This window comes from Anopheles ziemanni, chromosome 2 (genome assembly GCF_943734765.1).
Source record: "Anopheles ziemanni chromosome 2, idAnoZiCoDA_A2_x.2, whole genome shotgun sequence".
Taxonomy (NCBI): domain Eukaryota; kingdom Metazoa; phylum Arthropoda; class Insecta; order Diptera; family Culicidae; genus Anopheles; species Anopheles ziemanni.
This window is the reverse complement of record NC_080705.1, coordinates 38,545,480-38,558,342: the sequence shown is the minus strand read 5'-3', so window position 1 is coordinate 38,558,342 and position 12,863 is coordinate 38,545,480. Positions and strand designations below refer to the sequence as shown.

The 12,863-nt window shown below is 41.7% G+C and overlaps 1 protein-coding gene across 1 annotated transcript in view; it reads right to left on the bottom strand.

Annotated features, from left to right (window-relative positions):
- Nucleotides 1-1,131: 1,131 nt before the first annotated feature.
- Nucleotides 1,132-12,863, bottom strand: part of LOC131282482 (uncharacterized) — a 31,639-nt gene continuing 19,907 nt past the window's right edge. Inside the window, 5 exon segments of the mRNA XM_058311965.1 lie at nt 1,132-2,381; nt 4,312-4,634; nt 5,480-5,639; nt 10,698-10,768; nt 11,352-11,729. Coding sequence (XP_058167948.1) covers nt 1,513-2,381; nt 4,312-4,634; nt 5,480-5,639; nt 10,698-10,768; nt 11,352-11,371 — 1,443 coding nt within the window. The 5' untranslated portion in view covers nt 11,372-11,729 and the 3' untranslated portion in view covers nt 1,132-1,512.

Genomic DNA, 12,863 nt, shown 5'->3' with positions numbered 1-12,863 from the left:
TGGCAAGAAAAGAGAGCGCTATCTACGGTAAAAAGACAAAGGCAGCTTGATTTTGAAATTTAAGCATAAAAAAATGCAAATTTGCCAATAACTTTCTAGTTCCACAACCGATTTTGATAAATGACCCCTCAAATGAATGGTCTATTGAAGACAAGCAGCTTTGTCCAAGTGAAAATCTATCCATCGTTTCTAGTTTTTGAGGAAAGTAAAGCTGCGTGTAAATATATTCACAATGGCGGCCGTGTGTCATTTTTGACATTCGCAACGAACCGGTACCGGTAGATTGCCGATTCATTGACCCTCGCGCAAGAACCTCTGGCATTTGCAAGGTCAAACTCCCGTTTCATCAAATGTATCGGTTCAAGGGCGTGAGAGGGAATTTGGGAGAGGATTTACAGTTTAGAGAGGGGTTTTTTAATGTTGAGAGAAGATTCACCATTTTGAGAGAAGTTTATTTTGAAGCGATAAGTTTCAACAAAACGATAAGTTACAAAGCTGACAGCATTTGCAAACTTGCATGTGGATTAGTGATGAGCGGGTCGACAAGAGCCTATCGGGTCGGAACGATTCCCGATTGCAACGACCCGTGAGTGCAGCTGCCCATATGCGAGTTCGATCCGTTGGTTCGGATTGATCCGAATCGATTCTTCTAGGGACGGAGTCGATTCCGGGTCGATCTGTGAAAAGAATCGTAAGACTCATCACTAATGTGGATCGATAAATAAATAACTGTAAATTCTTTAATGGGGGTCCGCGACAGCCGAGCGGTAGCGCCGGTTAGAAAATCGGCCCATGAGCGCCGGGGCTCACCACCTCGACGGCGTGGGTTCGAAGCCCAACCGAGACCGGGCCCCCTCCCCTGCACGAGCGAGTGACTATCCACGTACAACAGGGAAGCAAGTTTCGTAAGCCCTTAACGGGCAGGCATATGACCAAGAGGTCGTTACGCCAAGAAGAAGAAGAAATTCTTTAACTTCGAGAAAAAGTTTTTCGAAAAAATTGAAATTTTCCTAAGCGAAGGACATATCCGGATGGTCATCATGTAGTTTATAGATTCTTTAAATAGAGTAAAAAAGTATTTTACAAAAGCAATGTTAAAGTTATTTAAACGGTACAAATTGAATCATGGTTTATTCTACGATTAATCTGTGTTTATTGAAATCTAGCTTACATCTACAAACATGGAATAATATCGCTCCTTTCAGAAACGAGCCAAAAAGTTGGAAAGACTTGTTTTCAACGGTTTTTAAAACACGCCTACGCTAGGTACGCCACATTGGCAAACACTTTTTGCCACGTTTTACCTCCACCGCGTCCGATTCGTTGCCGGTAAACTTTCATTAAAATAAAAATACAACAATATTCTAAACAATACGCAACCGTTAAGTAGCAACAGTTTCTCATCATTGGACAGTCTGGCTTCCCGTATACTGTACTTGGCACTGATATGTTTCATTTTCTCGATACTAAAAACGAACGTGCGGAGTGCTTCCCACCCCAAACTGGCACACTTTAAACTCTTAACCCTCCTTCCTTGGACTTGTTGGTTCCCTTTTCCGCCCGCTCGCGCGATTCTCCCCGTTCGCGCAAGTTGCTCGACGACGAGCTGCCCCGTATCAAACCCAGATTCAACGGTGGCAGCGCGGTACGGATGTTCATCAGTCGCTTGCTCCGTTCGGCCGCGACACTTCTGCTTCGTTTTGCCTTCGACAAGGCGCTGCTGCTGAGGGACAGCCCGTTTCCACTGCCATCGCTGACCGCCAGCCCCTTGTCGTCACTGTCCGACTGGTTCATCTCGACCGCGTCCGCACTGCGACTGTTGGCCCGATCGATACCGGACACGAACAGGTCCGACTTGCCGTAGTAGCGAGGCATCGACAGGCTGTCCGTCTGCGACTGCCGGTTAATGCCGGCCGTTTGGATCGAGTACAGGCTGACCGACTCGCGGTACTTCTCGATCACCGGCGTCTCGAGGTAGTTCTTCGGCAGGTTCGAGTACGAGATGGCCGGCACCTCCGGTGTCATACTGATGGCATTGTACGCTCCGGAACTTGCACCACTGCCACCGCCACCGCCACCCGCACTCGCACCCGATATCGTGAAGATATCGTTCTCACTGGCTGGCCGTATCGAGAAGTACGGTATCTCCGCTTGCAGTTGACTGATCGTCTTGTTGACCGCGCTGCCGCCTACGTCCCGCGGGATCGACCGGGACAGGCTGGACTCGGAGAAATTACGCGGTGGTCGTAGAATGACTTCGACATCACGGTGAACGTCTTCCACGTCGCGGCTCTGCTGACCATCTTCTTCGCTATCCTCCTCCTCAACGATCGCCGGTATGACGGGGCGACTGTCCCGTTCATCCGACGTCGCACTTCCAGCTGCAACGAAACACAAGCAAACATCGTTAAAAAGTGTTAAACATAAATTAACAATTGCATCTCTATTGCACTAGCTTTTGATGTGTCGCCTATAGTTGATGTAAAGTGTGCGTCAAAGTGTGTGTAAAAGAGCCACAGGTGTAGGTGGGGAAATATTTTTTTGGAATAAGATATTGATTTGTAGAAATAATAATAACACTATCACAATGAAGGTGGGTGAAGGAAATAAAGCAACTTTTAAACGGGGAAATATTTTCTATAGCTATCTATATCACGCGAGCAGAAAAGACTTAAATGGCAAAGGTAGGCAATAACAAAAACGTAAACTTAGTATCGAGTTGAAATAATATCAAATTATTACTGAAGACAGTCTCCAGAGGTAAAGAAAAACACGCATCCATTGGAGCCTAAAATTGGACACAAAACATGCTGAACGGTGCACGTGACCAATGTTACGGTTTGATGGTCAACCAACTAGTGCCTCAGTGTACCAGTAACGAGAAACAGTGGCAGTATTATTTATGACACAGAATGCCGAGAGGAATGTGGTGGCAATATGCAACGAAAGTCTATTCGTGAGCCGAGTTAATTTATTTATTTTGTTAATCTGTTGAGCGAGCATTATTTTCGCCAGTCGCTAAAAAATCGTACATTAAAATTTATTTCCGTTTTGAATCATATTATCATATTTTTTTTTAAATCCAAACCCAACAACATTTTAGAAATAGCAAAAAAGGAAGCACATTCAACTAATAAAATAAAAAATCACGAAAGCACTGACAAGGATAGCAAGGATTATAGAAGGGTGAAAAATACGAAAACAAACAGCGAACAAGCTAGTGTAGGATTTTATTGAAACTAGTTACTCAAAGCCAATACAGTTAGTAGTCAACTAAAGCCAATTTCACTACGTACGCTCTTCGCACTACGCCAACTTACCCGGTCCGTGAGATTGCGTGAGACCGTCCGCTAGCCTGCCATAGTGGAAGGCTAGTACCGGGGGAGTAGTTTTGTCAATGATCCTGCCCCGTTCGAGTGGACGATGAGCTTGATGGTTAGTATACATATAACACACGGCAGCCGGTTAATCCGGACCACCGTGTCCGGTAGGTTAGCGCTAAAAGAAGATCCCTTCCCTGGCCGAAAAGGTGCATTTGTATGGTGCGATCCCGTGCAAATATGCAAAACCAACAACAAACCCGCCGACAGAAGGAGGAGATGTGAAAGTGATTGTGGCCCACCGGATTAACACCGACCCTCCAACACGGGTGGGAGCAGGTTTTTCCGAGCCATAAGTTCGTTTTACGATCGGTAATTGTACTTAGTAGTGAAGAAGAGAACAGTGGTTAAAGTAGTTGAGTGGAGCCATAAAGATAAAGATTATTAATTCAGCTTAAACAGTAGTGAGACAGTCATTATCATGCGATTAGGACGAATCATTATACCAGGGTGCAACCAACGATTATTGACGTGGGTGGAAGGGGAGGATCTTTATTATCGATTGATTGAGTAGCATTCAAGGGGTGGGGCAGGCTAAAACTATTGATTTAAATAATGTTATCCTCTACCAACTACTAATAACGTCCTAATGTGACTAGCCAAACTCGTAAAAACTCTATTTACGATACTGCACCGAAGAAAGGCGCGCTTTTTTCGTACGATGGCAGGGGTGAAACTTTTCCCAAACGGGGTCCTCGGGTTTTATGAAGGTAAAATGGTTTCATACATTGCGGTGTATAGTGTTTGCTATTTTGTACTAGTTTGTTGCACTCGAGAAAGTCCTTTCTCTGCCTGCTCTACAAAACTACGAGGTAGTGTGTATGTGTGTGCATGTATTTGTTTTCTTTTTATGTTCGATTTTCCCTTCTCAGTTCAGCACTCCCTGTGCGGGAGGTCCGTGCAGATGTGAGTGTAGAACGAATTGCGGGACACTGCTAGTTACCTTCGAGCCGTTTCAGCAGCTTATCGGAGCTCAACTCGCGGCGACCCTCATCGCCGGAGTCACCGCCGGAAGCTGCCGGTGCGTCCGACCGTCGCCCGGCGTTGACCGGTGTCACCTCGATCGGTGAACCGGAATCGGAAATGGCGAACTTCACCGACGCCGGTGAGGTCGCCCGGGCGGCCGCCGTTGGCTTCGGCGGTGCGCTTGACTGGAAAATTTGCGAGTTGGCGAAGATGGCCATCACTTCCGGTGCCAGCATCGGAACGTTGGTTTGCACCTCGCGCCGCAGGTCATCCTCGTGTATTTTCGAGCTGAAACGGTGGACAGTGCACGTGAGATACAGGGTATTATAAAAATATGTTATAGTTATCAGGATCCTTCGGATAGGGTTGGACCCTTTTCACCTTTCGATCAACGTTATGAATATAAAATTCAAACCGCATCTACTCTGTAATCTATTTTATAGAAATTCATACAGAAAGAAAACATGCTTTCGATTTAAGACTACAAAGCAGTACAAAGCAGTAATAAACTACAAAGCAGTACTAGAATATTTCGTACACATTTTATTTAAATATATGCGTTTGGTCAAAACATTTGTTTAAGACTTTTGTATTTATACGTGCTTTTATCTGTAAATATAAAATTTAAAAAAATCGGAACCAAAATAAGCACAATACTAATTGATAACAAAAACATTAAACAACCAACAATTAAACCCGTTTTTAAGATTTTTTCTGTAATAAAGCAATGAATTTACTTTTTAGATAGTTCGATGAAAATATTTGAATAAGGTTTAAATATTTTACACATTCCCAAACAATTTTATTCGATTAGGGAAAATGGAAGAGGCTTTCATAAACTCATTAAGTTGATTTTAAAACAACGTAAAAAAACAATTTTGTATATATTGTTTATTTTATCAAACCTCATTGAGTACACACTGAAAACCTACATGCCATTGGACATGTTTTATTTTCCATTCAAATAATATCTTTGTTAAACAATACAATATTACAAATATTTGCAAACATTTAGAAATTTGTTTCAAAATAAAAATGTCGCTAACATCAAAGTGGCTAATCTGGCTGAGAAATGCTTTTGTTATATCGCCTAAAACGAAAAAGCTACCGTTTAAGCGGACCAAACTGTTTACCTCATGGACATGTTTCGGCCAATGCTTGCACCGGACGCCGGCTGCCGGCAGATCGGTGCGTTGTTGTTCTCCGCCGACCCTCCCTCAGCGGTGCTGCCATAGAATCCATTCTTACTCTTGCTTTTGGCGGCATGCTCGTCATCGTCCGGATCGTAGTTGACTGTTGGGAGGGAGCGAAACAAAATAAAAGTCAGCTAAAGTTAAAAGAAAATAGAGGCATTGATTCATTGCATCCCTCCCAGAGGATGCTCCCAAATGTTGGAGCTGTTAGAATCCGCAACGGGTTGATAAATATTGTCGTTATCGTCGTCGTGGTGGCTGGCAAGCGAACCACACAGAGGAAGAGTACTTTCGTATGGAGCTCTGGTGAAGGCTAAAAACTACCATTGCCACTAAACTTCAACCCAGCCGCCGACCAAAAGCCGACCGGGTACCAGATCGTTCGGACATTCTTCTTACTTAATTACGTGATACGAATGTAATTACACTTTCTTAAACTTTCGCCAGCAAATGGACGTAGGAGGGCGGTAGTGCATCTTGACCGCTAGGAAAACTAAAACCGAAAACTAACGAAAAAATCGAAGAACTGCACGGAAAAGCGCATACCAACCCAACCGCTGCGGGTTTTTTTGTCGTTCTGTTGCTTTTTCGATTGCATTTTCTCGTTTGACAATGAAAGTTTCGCTTCCCGAACGCTGCCTGATGCCCTCTCGAGGATCGGGTTCTAATTGAAAGCCACACACCAAAATAATTATCCCACTCCTTCCTTCTGGGCTCTATCGCTCGACGAATCCCTCACCGAACGAAGTCTGCACCGTACGGAGTTCATATGTGGTTTATCGACCCACCAGCTTCTGCTCGAATCGATCGGCTACAGTTTTCTTTTATAAAAGTTATCAGCGTAGAAAATAAAGAAATCCGCAAGTGAAAACCTTACGAACCGGAATAACCTCATCACTGAAACAGTGTTCCGGAAGGGCCGTGCTGCAAAGGATGATTTCTTTGGCCGAACCGGGTTTGCTCCTTCCCTGTCGTCTTGCGGAAGTTCATAAATTAATGTGTGAGGAAGCCACGAAATTGAAATCGATTGATAGTTAGGAACGACTTCAACAGAGATGCTTTTGGACACAATTGTGCGATATAAAATAGAATATAATTTTGCTTACTACTTTTGTAAAATTTAAAAAATGGTTCATATTAAAAACAAAATTGAATATCGTACTTGCAAAGAATTATGTCCAATTGATATCAATGTCAATTAATACGATTTAAAAAAAAAATCCTTTCCATTCCCAACATAGTTTTCGTAATTCAAGCCCTAGAACAATAGTCCACAATGAAGCACTTATGATGAATGAATCACAATTGATTTATTAGGCCAATTACGTGTTGAATGTAATCAATTATTCCGGATGGAAATTAATTAGCAGAAAGAAAAATCGTACATTGCACAATTTTTCCAGCTCAAACTATTTATAGCTTCAGTTTAATTTACCCATTTTAAACATTTTCCCGAAATAAAGCCCCCGGTTTGTGCATTTTAAGCCAAAACATACGCCAACTCGCGGACGTGGAGAAAATTTAACCGTACCATCCCAAACGTGTGCCTGCAATGCAGCATCAGATGCATTGGAGTTTGCAAAAAAAAAAACAACCCTGCACACGATGTGCATAGAAAAAGTGGAACAAATTTATCCTAAAACCACCATCATAACGAGCCCAATTTTTCCTCGTGCTCCAACCGCCAAAAGGGTGAAGGATGACGAAAAATTAATAAAATCATTACCGCCAACCCGAGGACACCCCGGCAAGTATCTATGTCACTGCTGCAATGTTTCCACCCCCCTCCTGCCTGGAGGTCGTCGGATTGGGACGAAGAGAAGAAGTTTAGAATACGCGAGGCAAGCGAGAGGTACCGGGATCGATTGCGATTGTGAACCGGTGCGCAAAGAAGAACTACTCTTTAACGGGTGTGTGTGTGTGTGGGTATGACGGTGTGTTGCACTTGAAGTGCTTTTCCCACGAAATGCACGCGGAGGGGGAAGGTGCAGTGGTTATGCTGCCGGGCGAAATTAATTATCAGTTCAATTATCGTCGAACGCGGGAAAATGGAATGGGAAATTGGTGACGAAGGAAATGGGGTGATGCTGCTGTGTCGCGGATATGATCGTTGGGAAATTTTGGGCCAAAAGGGAAGGCAAGCGGCGTAGGGGGAGGGAGGTATGTGAGCACAAGCCAGATAGCAGAACGCTGCCAAGTGTTGCGGCTGAGTGTCTGCTGGTGATGGTGCATTTCACAAAATTAAATATCAACAGCATAGATCCGCACTTTCCGTGCAGCACTGCCTGCACATGCAGCGATGCACAGGAACATACAAGAGCAGCAGCAGCAGCAGCGTATGTGTGCATACCTACCGCAGACAGCAACACATCAAACGTGAATGTTTGATAAACTGCGCAACGGTAGGTTAAAGGTAAACCTGCACACCAGAGGAGGAGAAAAAAGAAAACCCAACACATGCACTCAAACACACACACACACAACCTGACGAATGGAAACGCTGCCAATGCAACACAATTCGTGCAGCAACACCACCGACCGCAGATGATGCGAAATGTTCTCCGTCAACAACAGCTAGGGCATAAAAGAAGGCAGCCCCATCGGTGCCGGCGGTCTTATATCAACATCAAATGCGTTGCTAACTCTATCGATCGGCGCGAGTCCCAAACCGGGGTTTGGTCCGAGTACTGCGGCACCGATCAATGGTCCAAGGTGTGAGTAGAGCCATAGACCGGTAAACTGATTGAAAAGTGCGCAGAAGATATAACCATGAATGGACCTTTTTTGTTTTAGCAAAGTACCTTGTTACAAGGATTGTAGGTAATAATTTGAAAAAAAAATAAAGCAATGATAACGATACATTTTGTTTTATGAAATTTTAAAATATAATTTAAATCTTTAGGTGGCTTGCGTACTATCACCAAATTGTTCCGATTCAGGGATGAATTTATTACTGTGTGACAAACACACATTTTACTTACTTAAGGATCAGCAAAATACATATTTAGCTTTTTATTAACGCACCAAACTAGTGTAACGGACAACAACCATTCAAATAGGAATTGAACAGCGTCTTCATAATTTGTTTCATTATTTAGTTGATGAATAGGCTTATGAATGTTAAAATTCTCCTGGATCTTATTTCGAGGTCATTTTCAATCAAAAACCTATACTTTTCACCTCACGACACTTTTTCGAGTGACTCAGGTGTCCGAATTGTCGATTGTTAACAATACTATGCGTGTAAAGGAATGAAACCAAACATAAAAATTATTAACATATTTTTAGGAATGAGAATTGGAATCAATAATGAACTTTATGCTAACTAAAAGAAGATTATCTCGAACAATGGTTCAAAACGAAAAATAACAAATTTGAAAAAAAATTGTATCAAAAATTTGTCATCTTTTAAAATCAAACAAAAGTAGCTTAAATTTATAAGTAAAGTTACTTTACGCATATCTATGATTTCTAAAGTTATTCAATATATTACTTTATGCATATGTATGGTTTCTTAAGTTATTTTTATCTAGATGCAATTTGTTAAAGTTTTGATCATTTTCGCAGCCAATCTTTTGATATCATTTTGTTTTTAGTTTATGTTATAATTATTACACACTTCAGCTTTGTATCACAATGCTTGGACAGCACAAAACATTGTCATATTTAAAGAAACCTACATCTGGAAAGAGTTTTAAAGTAACAATCTCCGGTTCCAGAAACTATTCGATCCACACATGTATCAGATCCGGTACGTTTTGATACATCGAAGTTTCCCATAAATAGAGCATACCTTCAGAGACCGGCTTTTCCCAAAGGTATATTTCGGCTCCAAACCATCGATCACGTGACTCACCCTACCACCCTACCCCACCCATCTGACGGTACATGTCTGGAATTTTCACCGGTCCGAGTCTGGTGCGTTGGATCAATTTTGTCATCAATCGATAATTTTCGGACTGGCACAATATTTGTTATCCCCCTCAACCCACTTTTTCACGTCTTTCCATTGGACGGATGTTTGGAGTTTTTCTGCTGCACCGAAACCCGCAGTATCCAACACATAACCAGATTCGGTCGATGCTGCATCCATTACTATAACGTAATTTAGTCAATTCGTCTGGGAAGCTTAGGAACATGTTCTTTTTCCCGAGCACCATTTCATTTTCGAAGCCTTTTATTTTCAGCCGGGAAAGGTTTTCAATACTTTATACCAAAAAAGAATTCTACGCAAAATAAATTTAAATGAACCGATATTCATCTGGTTATCTGGCATAAAAATTGTAGTTGAGAAATAACTTATGTGACGAAATAATACACAATGTTGAGAAATAACGCACAATTAAGAACATAATACAAAGCATAATACATGCCAATTGCACTTAAAATAAGTGCATGGAAGATAAAAATAGCAAAACAAAACAAGTTTACATATTATTATTTTGTTATCGAATAAATCCTTAAATGAAAATATTGTTTTTTTTTTAATATTTATCATACCTATTAAAGTTTGATTATTCTTGCATCCCAATACGCTTCAAATTTTCAATAGATTATCGCCAATCTTGCAACATAATTTCCGTGCGATCAACTTTGCTAGCAAACCAAAACACGCTCTAATCAGAGAAAACTCTCTAGTAAGCAACAGAATAGAACACTAGTCCCAAATTCGATTCCCAAAGGATCCTTGGGCATCGTTAAACACTTTCAAGTCTCTTGGTGTACTACTAGGAATAAAAAAACACCTCCCCACAGGGACTAATAAGTGCTGTTCAAATAATACTCTTCTTTCTGCGAGGTTTTCGTCGCACAGTTCACTTTCTCCATTGCGCTCAGTGCAGCCAAATAGCAGACTAAGGAAAACCACAGGAGCGTGGACGAAACAATGGCGAACCCCCTTAGCCAAACGTGATGGGAAAACGTTTTTCCCAACCGAAGTCAACAGTGTTTACACACTGAAATCAAGAAAAAGGTTCTTGAGAATGATTCTTCACCGCATTGCCCCACGACTATTGTACATCGGAGGAGAATAGTTTTGCGAGACCAGGTGCAGAAGCGTCGCGAAATGAAATGAAATTAAAGCATTACCATCGGGCTGCAGCAGAGTTAATATTTAACCAAGTTATTCTATCGATGCAGCGCTTTTAGCGTGACTTACCTAACGTTTCGTCGAAGCAAAACTTCTCCTCGATGCAGTTCCAGTAAAAGTCCTCCCAGCAACTAAAAATACTGAAAAACAGAAATACGTGATGTTCAATACAGTAATAAGAAATAGTGAATTCAAATAATTTATGAATTAAAAGAAGAACGAAAATAAAAAAACATATTGTTCGTCTGTATTGCAAGGGAACATTGTCTCCATAATCATGAAGTAACGTTTTTCTGACGGTTCTAAGATGAATTATCAGACCGGTATTAAATTTTTGGATACAAAAATAATTATTTTTGTTAGCGGTTTGAAAAGCTAACTATCACTCAATGAGATCTTTATACAAAACGTTTATTTGAAGTTAAAGAAACCACGCGAAAGCTATTCAACATTTTTGTTATAGTTCGGTTATCAATTCATTCGTGGCGTTCATTCTTATTTACCCTATATAATTATTCAAAATAAAATGATCGACAAGCACGAGACTTTGCAGAGAGTCGATAAGGAAATTTCGATGCATTGCAAACTTCATGACACACAAGAACTTCTATCCAATTCCAATTAATTTAATAGCAATAAATAAATCCAATAAATAGCAACTGCAAGAACGATTCTTTGCGGAAAATACAAAACTGTTGTCATATTCTATGGTCAAGTACTCACCACTTGCAGCAATTACACATTTTAACAGGATAGCTTTTATCCAAGGAATATTTACTCCACGAGCAAAGTAGCGGTAGATAGTCAGTCGAATGAAGGGTGTTGCAAATAATACTGAGCAAAGTACGTTAGCGTTTTAGCTTTGGGTTAAGTATGGCGCGTAGAACTATGCGCGGAATATTAAGTGAAGCACGAATTGACCACAGCAGTCCGGATGCATAGATACACAACACTGAACACTTTCTCTAAGCCTGTGTCACTTTCGTCGCTTTCTTCGGCGTCGTCCACAGGCCGTCATTGTCATCCGAAGGGATTAGAGCGTGAACCATCACCAGGTTGCTGCTGCAACTCTAAACTGTCGACGAAACTGAAGTAACCGATCTGGAAATAAGCGGAAAGAATGAACTCATGAAATATCAAACTAGGTTATGGATTGTTTCCATTAACGCTTCTAAAGTACCGACACCACCAAGGGCCGATGTCTAGCTTCCGGAGGGCTTCTTAAACGACGTCCCGAAATGTGCAGACACCTGTCTGGCCGCTCATGAAGAAAGGCGTCAACAGCAAGCTGTCAACAAGTGCAAACAAAAAAAAACATACACACTACCTCAAATATAGCACCGTCCAAGCGTTATAAAATAGTCACATGAGTACCGACCGACGAAAGCCTCTTTCGATTAAAGTTCCGTCTATATGGCGTGTCTAACCAACACCAGCGAACCGGACGGCGCCCTCTAACAGTATTCTATCGCAAGGGTACTCGATTGAACCCTGCGGCACTAGCACTGATACACCAAAAAACGGGACAGCCCTGATAAATTCCGATCGGTTCACCAGAGCTTACAATACCAGAGCCTACTATGCCTGTAGCCCTGTTCCGACCTAACGTACCTCGGTGCGCTATCGCAGCGCGGTTGATGACGCGAGTCGCCCACTGACAAAGACGGACGTTATCAAATGCGAATTCCGTCCTGTATATGGCCAGCCGTAGCCGTACAGCTGATCTCCGGAGGTCTCGTGTCTAGGGTCACACAAATAATTACAACTGTAACGCGAATTTTGAGGGCTGATAAGAACAGATTAGGCCACCATAATTCAGATTACGAATATTTTTTTTTTGCGGCAGAAGTCTATTAAGTTCACAAACTATTAAAAATGTATACAAGTTGGAAACGAGAATTTGGGATTTGAATCTGGACTGTTGTTTCTATCCTGCTTAACGTGAAGACACAGAAGAACAGTAGGTTTTGAGTTACGGTTCACAAGACAACGTTGCTTCTTATTGCTTTCTAAAGTACTATCCAAAATGTGCTGGTTAATTATTTTGGATAAGAAGATTGCTTTTCCCAAGAAATTTGTAAATATCATATCATAAAAACTCTAAATAATTCAATTCCTGGGACTATAACATTGAACTATTTTAAAAACTCGTTAAGACAGAGTAGACACCAATTTGGGAAGGGCAACCAACATAAGACCATTTCTATCCTTTCTGGAAAAAGTTAGTTTATCGTG